Source organism: Malaclemys terrapin, chromosome 19, assembly GCF_027887155.1.
Source record: "Malaclemys terrapin pileata isolate rMalTer1 chromosome 19, rMalTer1.hap1, whole genome shotgun sequence".
Lineage (NCBI taxonomy): Eukaryota > Metazoa > Chordata > Testudines > Emydidae > Malaclemys > Malaclemys terrapin.
Genome location: NC_071523.1, coordinates 21251882 through 21266548, shown reverse-complemented (window position 1 = coordinate 21266548; position 14667 = coordinate 21251882). Strand labels below are relative to the sequence as shown.

At 45.0% G+C, this 14667-nt stretch overlaps 1 protein-coding gene across 2 annotated transcripts in view; it reads left to right on the top strand.

The window, feature by feature from the left end:
- The window catches only part of CHD5 (chromodomain helicase DNA binding protein 5), an 86422-nt gene that overhangs the window by 19762 nt on the left and 51993 nt on the right, over positions 1-14667 (top strand). For both annotated transcript variants that reach the window (XM_054008901.1, XM_054008902.1), the window contains exons 3-4: positions 13019-13198; positions 14484-14602. In XM_054008901.1, coding sequence (XP_053864876.1) covers positions 13019-13198; positions 14484-14602 — 299 coding nt within the window. The remainder of the gene's footprint in view (positions 1-13018; positions 13199-14483; positions 14603-14667) is intronic.

Sequence of the window (14667 nt, the reverse complement as noted above, 5' to 3'; positions counted from 1 at the left end):
TGGGAGCTGCGCTCTTGTCATGTGGGGCAGAGGGCGCGTTGAATGTTCAGGGGTGCCGGGGTGGCATGCCCCTGTACTTGCATGTGCCAGGTTTCTCTGAACATAATTACCAGGCTGTCAGATACTCCAGCTGCCTTTTAACCTTCTGTGGATGCTGGCAGCACGTGGGTGCAGTGGCAGGCCAGCGAGGAAAGAGTTAAGTATCTCTGAGTAACTTTCCTTTCGGAGTGTTGCTGTGGCTGGCCCGAGCTGTATGGTAAGAAGGACCCAGGCAGCCCGGGCTCACTAAGCCATGGTCAGTGCACATCCAGCGTCCAGCGTGAGACATCGAGAGTGCTTATGGAAAACAGGAAATGTGGGCTGGAGAGAGGGAGGGGACGTCAGACAATAAACTGGGCTGGCTGGTGCAGGGTGAAATGAGCTTTGCCTGTCTCAGCTTCCCCTTCAGTTTAAACTGAGCTGCTCCCGCCTTTGACCTGGCTGGGCTGGTGATCAGGATCCCAGGGTGAGCGCTGGACTTCCACACCGGCAGCCAGATTGTGGCAACTTCCCTCCTGGGGGAGGTGGGCTCCAGATGCCATCGCGCCCCAGCATCACCCAGCCTCAGAAGGGGATGAGCCTGGGATGGTCGTGGGGAGCTCTCGCACTGCTGACATCGGGGCAGGGAAAAGATCACTGGGGGAAGTGGGGTGGTAAAGCTGCATGCTGAGGGACAGGCAGGCAGGGTCATACAATGGAGGGCAGGGACAGACACAGCTCTGAGGAGCACTCTCTGGTCCAGCCACTTAATTGTTTACTGTAAAAGCACCAGAATGGTGGTTCTCCTTACATCAGTGACTCAGGTAACCGCAGGTGCAGCTGTTGATATTTAAAGCGCCAGCTGTCGGTGTGCAGACAGTCTGAGCCGTCCCTATTGCATGTGAATGTCTCCATTTGCCAACAGCCGTTCCCTGTTTAACGCTATTCTGTTCAGTGCAATGGGATTATTTTTCTTCACCTGAGACCCAGGCTGGCTGGCGACTTTCTCCTGATACCCTTTGAAGATCAGATTCAAGGTAACACTGCAAAGTCGATACGATGACCCGGAAAATCACTCACAAGCGTCACATGGTTCTAGTTTCCTATTTTATTAATGAAAGTAAGGAATGCTGGAGCCCAGTGCTGTGCTGCCAAGACCCACTCGTGTCTGAGTGGAAATGGGTCCTATCTATTATGTAAGAGACAAGAGGCTCAGATGGAGCCATGACATCTCAAATCAAGGGACTTTAATTGTTTTGGTTGTGAGCAATGTGCCAGGGAGCTGTTGGAGTAAGGGATGTGTGAGCTGCTCTGCACACATGGCTTGGCACAGTCTCGTCAGACTTGTCCCCTTCTGCAGGTTGTTGGTTTTGTATTGATCATATTCATTAATAGATTTGTTTCTACACTTGTTAGCATGTTCCCATTCGATAAATTATGCTGGAATTTGCAAACAACAAATTAGCAGCTATTGCATTAGTATATTACAGCTCGTTGGAAGCAGGATTGCTAGTAAATTACGAAGCTGCCACTTGGATCCTAACAGCGTTCTGGTTTAGGGCACTGTCCTGCACTTGGAGTCATACGGGCAGAACCCCTTGCTCATACTGAACCCCACTGGTTTTATTTGAACTCTGCATGAGTGTAGGTGTCTGTGCCGATCTGCTGCAGGATTGGGCCCACGTGAACAAGCTTCCGGAATCTGATGTTTGCCCAGGGAAACCCCTTCATTGCTCATCTTGAAACCACTGGTTTAATGATCGTGAAAGGTGCTGGACTGTGTCAGACTCGGAAACACTTAGCCCAGCAAGGAGAAGGCCTTTCTCCGCAGCAGTGTGTCTTAGCTCTGCCATGGAGTGACCACTTTCAGGGAATTCGTGGCTCAGTCTGATCTTGGTCTTTTTGCTAAGGTTGCCAGCAAGGGACTAATTTGTGTGAATAGCTGTAGTATTTCCTGTGATGTGTTTCCTGACCAACTAGAGATTGGGTAGAGTTCTGCAACTCGTTACCCATAGGCTACGTTTGTCTCAGAAGTGACTTTGGACTGCTCTGACTTGAGCTGGATTTGAACCAGGATTTGGATATGAGGCAGAAAGCTCCATGTTGAGTTTATTTTACTCAAAATCGTGTTTTCCGAGTGCTCCATTCCATAGCTGCAGGGTGACAAGGTATCTCAACCTCGTTGGGTTTTCAGTGGAATGGTCTCTAGTCTGAGGACATTCCAATAGCCCTAGTAGAATACACGTTTGTCATGGGGACATGTTGCCTTTACATACAGGGTGCTTCTTGTTGTCTGATGTTTCACTGATCTGAAATGCAGATGAGTTCCAAGAAGCATATGAAGATTAAACTAGTGAAATGTGTGCAGATGAATTTCAGTATCCTATTGTAAAGGGAAGTCGGTATGTATCAAATATGCAAGCACAGTATAGCTAGTAATTTCCCTATCCCTTTCATTGCCAGACTTCATGTAAATGATGCTGTTCTCTTCCAGTCACCCACCCCACTCTCTAAGAGGAGATCGTCTAGACAAGGTAGCACATTAAAATGCTTTTGCAAGTGACTGGAGCCTAACTGTCTGTTTATTTAAAGAACATGGATTCAGACCTGCCTTTTATTGTCCAACAGACTTTGGGTAGAAGTCACAGTCCAGCAAATACATATTTTTTTGTGGTCATAGTAATGTTCTTTCTTTGCTTTTTATAGACACAACACAAAGCCCAGCTCACGTCAGCCTATCGCATCTTTTCCCCCTTAAGCAGAGCAGAGACCTTTATAATGTAGTTTCTCTGCAAAAAATCATCTACATTTTCTCCCGAGCTGATTATTTTATTTTAATAGTGCCCCGTCTAGAGACTATTTAGCACCTGGAACTAACTGCAGAGTGTCGCACGTATGTTATCCGATTGACTACCTGGTGCAAAAAAGGAAAAGGAGAAAATTTGATAAATGTCTGTTGCATTCAATTTTTATTAACTCCTCGTGTGGACAACATTAGTCTGATTTGATTCTGGCTGGCATAAAGGTTGATTGAAAGCCCAGTAGAACCGATGGAAAGACTGCCCTTGACTTTGAGTCACATTCCTAATGGGCATCAGAAATATATATGCAACAATGAATGATAAAGAAATCCAGAGTTGAGGCTGCTTCTCCTAAGCGCCTTTATTGATACCTGCTAGGGAAATGTACATTCCGCTGTAAATGAAGTAGGCAATCGGAATGAATTGTGAATGTGTGATACTGAGTACATGAATGGAGTGCAGACTTCTGCACTTGGCTGGGCTTTTTAAAATATTTAATCTGTTAATGCTTTTATTTAAAAAACAACAACTTTTTTTGACCCTGAAATTTTAAGAGGAGCATTGTTAGATCTTAGTTTTTGCATGCATTAATTTGTAGTATGCCTTAATGTGTATCAGCTATGCTGCAACTCTTTAGAGTCTATTTGCCAGTAATACTCAGTCATGAGCCGATGGCAGAATTGATGCAGCAAGTGCTGAGAAGATCTATTTACATAAAATAACCAGCCTGCAGTTTGAACCTGAACATATGTAGATGAAGGTCCTTGTCAGACAGGGAGGCAGAGAGAGAGAGAAGGGATTTCAACCTGTACTGCAGCAGTTACTATGGCAACCAATTATTCAGTGCTAAATTATAACTGTTTATAACACTGGTAAAGAGGAAGGCTCAATTTTGTTTTAAAAGCTTGAAGGACCAAAAATCAGTAATGGCTGCTGGGCAAGGATGCTTCCCTAGTGTTAGAACATTTGATTTTGTGTATTACAATATGAAAATCCATCTGCGCACAATGCTAGACTGGCTGAGAATGCCCAATATGGAGGAGCAGAGACACACTTGAACTGGGGATGGTGAACAGTTCCAGCGGGCTGGCTGGCATCATGTTCAGACATGCACGGATTTGTCCTTCAAACAACAATGCAGTTAGAAAATTAAAATGTGACATAGGGCAAAATAACCCACAGCAAAAAGACGTGTGCAGAGGGTGTGTATTTTTTAATTTTTTTGGATACATTAAAAAACAGTCATTGACTGTTCAGTAAGATTTAAATGTCTAATAGTGAATTGGTAGAAACAAGGTTAAATCAACATTATTTGTAATCTAGTGCAAGGTCTCAGGCCAACAGGGAATTAATTGTAACCTCTGTCTATAGTTCTTATCTGGCTCTTGTTATTGTGAGCCATCCTTCCTCATTTTCCTCCATTAATTTCTGGTCCCTAACTTTTCACTCACGGATTTATTCAAAAGCCCAGCTGTTTGCCACTGTTTAGGCTGAGACATCCTCAGACTGACTCTCCATGGTCATGCCTCCGACATTGCTCTTGCAACTTTAGAGTCCGAACATTGACTTGTATGCTGTCTGTGATTGGCTACAAAGGAATACCTGACCAAATAATTGTGAGCCGAACTCAGATTTTGTTATAAAGTATAAATGTCTGGTTCTAAAGAGAAAAATAAGATGTCTCGGCTTGTACTAAACCCCACAAAATGTAGGAAAGGCCTTTCCTTTAATAGACATGCTGCTGAATTATGAGTCTCTCCTCTAATCAATGTGAGTGGTATCAGATGATCAGATTTCCGAGAGAAGGAAATGTTTTATTGGTGACAGGATGGTTCATGGGTTGTGGAGCTTTTAGGTGCTGGTCTAAACCACCAGAGTGGGTCAGGAGTGAGCCAGAGCTTTTCCCACCTGCTGTTTATCTGGTGGTCTCAGACCAGTTCCTCGTAGGCTGATGTTCATATAATGAAAAGCCCTTTGCTAGCGCTGCCCCCTATCTCAGCTGAGTAGCCAAGGATTGAATAGTTATGGAGGGTGAAGCACGCTTTACCCTGGGGAATAGGCCAGGACAGGGTTGAGCAAGAGCAGGGCTAAACGCACGCTGGTGCTGCCTGGGTGTGACTTGTTACCATCACACTGGACCTGGCTATGTAGGACACAGCCTAATGTTTTGTAAGAAGAATCTACATTGCTAAATATAATAATTGGCAACAGCTTCCCCCCAGGAGAGGGGCGGTCCATGGAAGCTCATGACAGAACTCATGGTCCCTGGCTAACTGGCTCCCTTTGCACTGTGTGTTTTGATCACAGCTGTGTGTGTCTGTTGCGTTTAAAAACAATCTTCCTGCCATCAAACCTCAGTGGAAATATTAGTCCTGCGTGCAACTTCAGATCAATCAGTCCTTCTGACGGCTTGGCTCCCCTCAGTTGATTATTGCCAATTAATGTGACTGCTCCCTATGGCAGACACAGAGCAAAATCAAAGTGCAAGTTCTGGGTAAGGAAGAAATATGCAAATGCACTGTTAGTGAGTGCAGAAGATGACCTCTGGACCTCAAGGCCTTTGGCCAGCCAAGGGTCAGCCAGCAGCTGCTAGCTCTTCTGGGGGCTTGTGACAAGATCCACTCACTGCAAGAGCTCATCCTCCTGGTTGGGCATGGAGTAGCGGTTTTCTTCCCATATGGCACCCCCCGCCAATGCTCACTCAGTTGTGGTGGCGGTGTCTTCCTGCAATTCACAGTGCTCTCTCTTTGCGACTCAGCCACCGGCTCGGTCACCATGTAGTCCCCTCAGTTCTGGGGTATCAAAGTCTCACTAGACCAGTTGTCCAGGTGGCACCTCCAATATCCTGCGCCACTTCCCAGTGGCTGGTAAGGGAACCCAGGCCCCCCCTCTACACTGGATTCCAGTCCCGGGATCCTATAACCAGCAGCCATGGTCTGCCCAGTCCCACTCTTTGCTGCTGCTTCCCTGCGCTTCTTCCTACTCCACCTTCTCAGACTTTCTTTCCCCCACAGCTCCTCCGGCTTGACCCATCTTCCAGGACTAGGATCCCAGGGCTTATTTTCACCCTGCGTTTCTTCCTTCCCAGCTCTCTTCTCTCATAGAGTGACTGCAGCCTCTGTCCCTGCAGCCTCTTTCTGCTGCAAACTTCCTGGCTTTATATTTTACCCAGCTTCTCCTCTAGTGGGGCTTCATCAGCAATTAGTCATTTATAAATCCGTGGGCCTCCCTTCAGGTGACAGTGTGAAGGGTAATTGGCCTCTTTTGGGCCACCTCAACCCCTTCACGGCTGGTGTTGGTGAACACCCTATCACATATCCTCCCCTTTAAGACTGCAGCCCTTGGGGGTACAGGTGCCTTACTGTCTTAAAAATAAAGAAACTTAAAAAAAAGTTAGGGGCTCTTTTTATTTGATGTTTGGCTTTTGACTCTTTAGACTGCACTCTGATCACATGTTCAAGATTTTCTGTGCAAACATAAAAGCTAGAAACTTTATATATACAGTATATGTGAGAGCTGAGATTCTCATGTGGTCACCTGACTCCAGGAGCTGAGACTTTAAGGAGAACACCAAATATTGTGAGACTCATGATAAAATCAGGAGTATTGACAACACTGCTGCCTTAGCAAAGGGCCAAGATTTTACAATAGGGCTAAGATTTTACAATATAATGTTGGAGGGGAGGGGTGCTCTCGTATCCTGCTGGTCACCATCAGATTGACATTATTTGGGTGTTGTATTCTCTTTTTAACCTTCTCTTTTTCAAGGAAGGACTAATGTTGCACAAGGGATTTGGCCTTTGACTACAGGCTGCCAGTGGGGTGCTTCCTGCCTTTCCTTTTCTCCATTTGGCTATTGCTGTTGTCTTTCCTAGCCCATCTCTTTCATGTGTCTGCTCTCTTTGGACTCCTCTTTACTTAACACACATGAAAGCAGAACAGTACCATTTGCACACCAACATGGTATTGGGTCCTGATGGTTGTACTCAGGCAGAGCTATCCTTGGGTTCGGTGGGACTGCAGGCGAGGCCCCATAGACTCCATGACAGAAACGGGAACAGGTCAAGATACTGATATGTTGGCAACTCAGGGCTGTAGGAAACCTTATTGTCCACAGTGATAATGGATAGAAGGAAATAATTTCTTCCTGCTCCCATACTGCAGAACTTTGGATCATATACACCTGGGAAGGGGCCTGGTGTGGTGTCAAGAGAAGAGTAAAGTGCAAAGCGTGTGTCGGGACTGTGAAATGTAACTGATTTACAGCGAGAAGGCCGGGGCTGGGGGGAGGGAGAGCTGTGGTGCTGTCAGTGCAGCAAATAACAGAGCTGAAGAGAAACTGACAAAATCAGTGTTTGATAATCTAACCGATGTAACACAACTAAAGAAATCCTGTCTTCCTTAGCTCCCATAGTTGCCATATGAGAGTGCCATTTTATTTATGCTAAGACATAAACAAATACAAGGCAGAAATCCATAAATTACCTTGTTTGATGTCAATCAGAGATGTTGCAGAACTTGAAATTTTAGGATCTTTTAGAAAAGCAGTTAGCTGTCTCTGTCTATGACATAGCATATGTCACTGGTTAGAGCTGTTGTTTTCTTTAACACGTCATTCAGTTTTTTAATATATAGATTAATTTAGCATCCGTTGCTATCTATTTATTTGTCCGTTTTATACCATCACAAATCAGAATAGTACCTGGGTGCTACCTTGGGGTAGCCCCGGGTGATTTTGTGAAAATACATATATACTCATCACAAAGGATAGGCCAAGTAAACATCCCCTTTATGTGACTAGGGCCAAACATCCCCACGACATACATGGTGCAGCATTGACAGTGAAGTAAGAGCATGATTTACAGATACATTGGACAAGACAGCTGTTTCCATAATGAATGTCATCTATGTTGCATTATTTTCCATTTAATTTATATGTAGGCTTTTCTATCACCCCTGGGAGAATTCTGCGCCACTGCACAATGCAGAATTTTGCAGAAATTAATGTATGTGTACAGAATTTCCTTTCCCCCACAGAAATGGGCTGCAATGCTGCTGGCTGCCAATAGGGGCCACTGGACTCAGAGAGCCCAGCTCGCACATAGAAGACACTGCTGCGGGCAGGGAGAGGGAGCTAGCGGGTTCCTGGCAGCTGCAGTTCCCAGCATGCCCTGAGGGAAGGCGAGGGCGGCGCGCGGGAGAAACTCTGTGCAAGCCCCAGACTGAGCATCAGGCTGTTTTTCCCTCTGCATCCCTGGGCTTGGGGATGGGGGGAGAGGGATGGGTGTCTGGGCAAGGGGGGGTCCACAGCTGGGTTCTGGGGGGGGGTGCGGGTATCTGGGGCAGAGGGAGCCCTGCAGCTGAGATCGGGGTGGGGGTGGGGGTGGGTCGAGTGTATTGGCTGCAGGGGCCCTGCAGGTGGGCTCTAGGGGGGATAGGTTGTTTGTGTCTGGCTCCCCGGCTGGGCTCAGGGAGGGGGGAAAGGGGGCAGAGAAACAGGAACTGGGTTATCATAGGGATTTCTTTAACTCTCTACTCCTGGGGGAATTTTTATGTATCTGTATTGTTATGAACATACTTGCTGACAGGTATTTTGAAATAAATTACCAAAATAATTGAAACTGGTGTGATTATGTAGTATTATTCTGACAAATAAAATTTGCAGGATTTTAAATATTGTGTGCAGAATTTTTAAATTTTTGGCACAGAATGCCCCCAGGAGTATTCTATGGTGCTCACCATTGTAGTTTCTGAGCATTTAGCACATGTTGGTGCATTTATACTCCCAGCATGGCTGTGATGTAGGTAAGTATTCTTGTCTCCATTTTACAGATGGGATACTGAGACACAAGGTCACCCAGGAAGTCTGTGGCAGAACTGGGACTGGATATCAGAACATAAGAATGGCCATGCTGGGTGAACCAGTGGTCTTTCTAGCTGAGTATCCTGTCTTTCAACAGTGGCCGGTGCTAGATGCTTCAGAAGGAATGAACAGAATGGGGCAATTTATTGAGTGATCTATCTCCTGTTGTCCAGTCCCGGCTTTCAGCAGTCAGAGGTTTAGGGACCCCCAGAGCTTGGAGTTGCATCCCTGACCATCTTGGCTAATAGCCATTGATGGACCTGTCCTCCCTGAATTTATCTAATTCTTTTTTGAACCCAGTTATACTTTTGGTCTTCACAACATCCCCTGGCAATGAGTTCCACAGATTAACTAAAGAAGTACTTCCATATGTTTGTTTTAAACCTACCTATTAATTTCATTGGATGACCCTGGTTATATGCGAAGGGGTAACTAACACTTCCTTATTCACTTTCTCCACACCAGCCATAGTTTTATAGACCTCTATCGTATCCCCCCTTAGTTGTCTCTTATCTAAGATGTCATTTTAATCTCTCCTCATATGGAAGCTGTTCCATCCACCTAATCATTTTTGTTGCCCTTCTCTGTACTTTTTCCAATTCTAATGTATCTTTTTGGAGATGGGGGTGAACAGAACTGCATGCAGGATTCACGGGTGGGCATATCATAGGTTTATAGAATGGCATTATGATATTTTCTGGCTTATCATCTATCCCTTTTCTAATGGTTCCTAGCATTCTGTTAGCTTTTTTGTCTGCCGTTGCACATTGAGCAGATGTTTTCAGAGAACTATCCACGACTCCAAGATCTCTTTCTTGAGAGGTAACAGCTAATTTAGACCTCATTATTTTGGGATTACATTTTCCAATGTGCATTACTTTCCATTTATCAACATTGAATTTTGTCTGCCATTTTCTTGCCCAGTCACCCAGTTCAGTGAGATCTGTTTGTAACTCTTTGCAGTCAGCTTGGTCTTAAATATCTTGAGTAATTTTGTATCATCTGCAAATTTTGCCACTTCACTGTTTACCCCTTTTTCCAGCTCATTTATGAATATGTTGAACCACACTTGTCCCAGTACAAGTTCCTTGTGGAACTCTGCTATTTACCTCTCTCCACTATGAAAATTGACTCTCTATTCCTACCCGTTGTTTCCTGTCTTTTAACCAGTTACTGATTACCCATGACAGCTTACTTTGCTTTAGAGCCTTTGGTGAGGGACTTCGTCAGAGGCTTTCTGAAAGTCCAAGAACACTATATCCACTGCATCACCCTTGTCCACATGCTTGTTGATGCCCTCAAAGAATTCAGATACATTGGTAGGCCTGGAATTCCCATTACAAAAGCAGTGTTGGCTCTTCCCCAACAGATCATGTTCATTTATGTGTCTGATAATTCTGTTCTTTACTGTAGTTTCAACCAATTTCCTTGGTACCGAAGTTAGGCTTACCACCCTGTAATTGTCAGGATCGCCTCTGGAGCCTTTTTTCAACAATCAACATTAGCTATCTGCTGGTCATCCGACAGCCTCCATGTGATAAGTTACCTACCACAGTTAGTAATCTTGCAGTTTCATATTTGAGTTGAACTAGTACTCTTGGGTGAATTGCATTTGGTCCTGGTGACTTGTTACTATTTAGTTTCTCAGTTTGTTCCACTCACCTCAGTGTGGGACAGATCCTCAGATTTGCCATCTAAAAAGAATGGCTCAGGTGTGGGAACCACCACACCTCGCATCCTCTGCAGTGAAGACTGAGGCAAAGAATTCATTTAGTTTCTCTGCAATGGCCTTGTCTTCCTTGAGTGCTCCTTTAGTACCTCAATCATCCAGTGGCTTTTTGACTGTCTTCCTGCTTCTGATGCACTTAAATATTTTTTTTGCTGTTAGTTTTTGTGTCTTTTGTTGCTCTTCAAATTTGTTTTTGGCCTGCCTAATTATTCTTCTACACTTGGCTTGCCAGAGTTTATGCTCCTTTCTGTTTTCCTCCGTAGGATTTGACTTCCAATTTTTAAAGGATGTCTTTTTGTCTCTAACTGCATCTTTTACTATGTTCTTTAGCCATGGTGGCATTTTTTGGCTCTCTTGCGGTTTTTTTGAATTTGGGGTATACATTTAGTTTGAGCCTCTTTTATGGTGTTTTAAAACAGTTTCCATGCAGTTTGCAGGCTTTTCATTCTCTGGACTATTCCTTTTAGTTTCCATTTAACTAGCCTTCTCATTTTTGTGTGGTTCCCCTTTTTGAAGTTAAATGCTAGTGTGATGGGTTTCTTAGGTAATTTCCTCCCTAGAAGGATGTTAAATTTAATGACATTATGGTCACTATTACTGAGCGGTTCAGCTATATCTACCTCTTGGACTAGATCCTATGCACCACTGAGACTAAATACAGAATTGCCTCTCCCCTTCTGCGGTCCAGGACTAACTGCTCCAAGAAGCTGTCATTAATAGTGTCTAGAAATTTTCTCTCTGGATTGCATAATGAGGTGACATGTTTCCAGTCAATATGGGGATAGTTGAAATGCCCCATTGTTATTGGCTTCTCTGTTTTTGTAGCCTCTCAAATCTCCCTGTGCATTTCACAATCACCATCCTGGACAGGTGGTCAGTAGTATATTTCTACTGCTATACTCTTATTATTCAAGCATGGAATTTCTGTCCATAGAGTTTCTGTGGTGCTGTTTGATTCATTTAAGATTTTTACTACATTTGACTCCACGCTTACTTGCACATGGAGTGCCGCTCCCCCCACCAACATGACCTATTTTGTCATTCTGATATATCTTGTATCCTGGTATTACCCTGTCTCATTGGTTATCACCGTTCCACCAAGCTTCTGTGATGCCTATGATATCAATATCCTCATTTACACGGCGCTCAAGTTCACCCATCTTAGTATTTAGACTTCTAGCATTTGTGTACAAGCACTTATAAAACTTGTCAATACTTAGTTGTCTGCCTTCTGTCTGCCTTAGTTGTCTGATGTAATTGAATGGGGACTCTTGTTCATTTGACTGTTTCTCTTTAGTTCCTACCTGTACTTTATCAACGTCTATCCTCTCCTCTTTAATAGGATATAGAGTATCCCCTTTAATAAATCCTTCCCTATGGGATGTGTCTGTCTGACCTGTCGGCTTTCCCCCAGCCCTTAGTTTAAAAACTCCTGTACGACCCTTTTAATTTGACATGCCAGCAGCCTAGTTCCATTTTGGTTTAGGTGGAGCCCATCCTTCCTGTATAGTCTCCTCCTTTCCCAAAAGGTTGCCTAGTTCCTAATAAACCTAACTCCCTCCTTCAAACACCATTGTCTTCTCCACACATTGAGACCCTGCAGTTCTACCGATCTACTTGGAACCCGGTTTGGAACTGGAAGCATTTCAGAGAATGCTACCATGGAGGTCCTGGACTTCAATCTCTTACCTAGCAGCCTAAATTTAGCCTCAAGGACCTCTTTGCTACCTTTCGTTGTGCCACTGGTTCCTACATGTACCAGGACCACTGGCTGCTCCCCAACCCTGCATTTAAGTCTGTTTAGATGTTCGAGAGCTCCGCAGCTTTCACACCGAGTGTGCAATTCACCATGCGGTTCTCCCGGTCATCACAAACCCAACTATCTATATTTCTAATAACTGAATCCCCTATGACTATTCCCTGTCTGGAGGGGTATCCTCCGTATGAGAGGATCCCATGACATCATCTGGAAGGAGAGTCCCAACCATGGGATCGCTGATGTGCTCCTTCCCCAAGTCTTTCATCTTCCTCAACCATCCAGAGGCTGGCAGCCTGGGGCGGGACCGCTCAACTGTCCTGGAAAGTCTGTGCTTCCTTAGCTCCTCCAGTTCAGCCACTCTGGTCTCAAGAGCCCGTACTCAGTCCGGGAGGGTCATACGCTGCTTGCCCTGAATGTGCATATATGTTACCTGCCCACAAGGCCTGTCATCCTACATGCTGCATTCAGTGCAATAAACTATACAACCCCTACTCTACAGCTGGTCTTCTGTCTGCATCATTATATAGCAGATCTGCTGAGTCCCAGTCCAGTGCCGTAACCAGAGGACTGTCCTTCCCTTGCAACAAAATTATGAATGGAAAACAATGTTCCCGCTTGTGTCTCCTACAGTCAGACCCTTCTTACAGCCCAGATTAGGCCAAGTGGGAGTGCGTTTCCTTGGCTTCTGCTAGGGTGTTGCTATCCACATGTACTGTGGCTGGAGTGTTTTAAAATGTGAAAGTAATAAATGGGAGTGACTGAATCTGGCAAATGACCAGAAGGGTTTGTGCAGGGAAGCTGGGGAGGGGAGATCCTGGCCCTTCCTTCACTGTCCCTTCCTCTTTTAGGGGAGCAATGATGAAATATCTGAAAACGAAGAGGAACTGGAGGAGAAATCTGAGAGCGAAGGAAGTGACTATTCGCCCAACAAAAAGAAGAAGAAGAAGCTCAAAGAAAAGAAAGAGAAAAAAGCCAAGCGGAAGAAGAAAGATGAAGAGGAGGATGATAACGAGGAAGGAGGTTTAAAGGTACCTACAATTAGACTGTCCAGGACCTAGCACCCCATTAGTCGGGTTGTTTCTGAGAATGGGAACCTTAGGGCACCTCCCTGTTACCATCTCTGAATGCGAGAATGGGCTGTGGCAGCACAGGTTGTGGGAAAAGGCCAAGGGGGCTGGTTTTTACTCTAGCCTGCCCTTCCTCAGGAGGAGTTTCATTTCAGTCTCTGCCCATATCCTTACCTGGGGTCTGATCCTGCAGGGAATGGAGTGCTCCCACTCCTGCAGGGAATGGAGGGCACTCGGCACCTGGCAGGATTGGTGCTTGGGAAAGCTGTGTGGAGGAGGAAATTCAGTTTCATGAAGGATTTGGAAATTTGGCTTCATTCCAAACTGGAGCAAAAACTAAAAATTTGAAATTCTCCAAAGAAAAATTCTGACTTTTTTTTGTTTGTTTTGGGTTGATTGAAACATTTTGTTTCAGTTTTGACTTTTAAAAATGCTGCATTCTATTACAAAATAAAAACATTTCACAGTGGAAAGCCTGAAGGGTTTTGTTGTGACAAGGTTGAAATGGAACATTTCCATATTGCCAGAACTTTCCCCGTTATTTCCAAACCAGAATTCCAGCAAAATGGATCTGAGTTCGGGAAGCATGTCAGCATCGATGGCACTGGGTATTCTGGTGGGAAATGATTCTTCAACCAGCTCCAGCCCCTTGTCCCTCTGTTAGTTTGGCTCTTAGCTGCTCTTTGGAGGTCTCTGTTGCACAGTCACCAGTAGTGCCATTGAGAGTTGTGTTTCATTTGTGTATCTGGTTCTGTGGAAAAGCAGATGAGAGACAACTCTCTGGCTCCTCGGACACTGATGTTAAAACAGCCTTTGCTTTTCAAAAAAATCCACTAACACCGGGGTCATCCCTCCCCCAGGTGCGGAAAAGCAGCAGCACCCAGTGAGTCACTGGAGTGGACTGGGGCCTTGGGCTGTCACAGCTACTTGCAAATGGATTTTGCCGCAGTTCCCATTTATGCATTTGATGTGCCCACAAATTACGTTTTGTGGTGACACTAAAGCTGTGGAGACGTCACACTGTGGTGGGGTTAGGGCAGCATTTGGAAGGCCCTGTATTGTTTTCAAGCTAGGTCATGTATTCGTTTACTAAGCACTTGTGCACGCTCTGTCTTTTAACCTACAGAAACAAATCCCCATGTTGTGGGTGTCTAGGAGTAGCAGTATATAAGAGGCGTGGCTGCGCACCGCTCGTTCGTAGCACCTCAGTTATTTGCATTAAATGTATCCTTTTGTAAATCCATAGGAGCCCAAGAGCTCAGCGCAGCTAATGGAGGAATGGGGCCTTGACGATGTGGATTATATGTTCTCAGAAGAAGATTACCATACTCTGACTAATTACAAGGCTTTCAGTCAGTTTCTCAGGTAAGAGGCTGAGCAGTGGAGCATTGTGCGTATGGATGGGGGTCTGTTTTGTACTTGGTTACTAC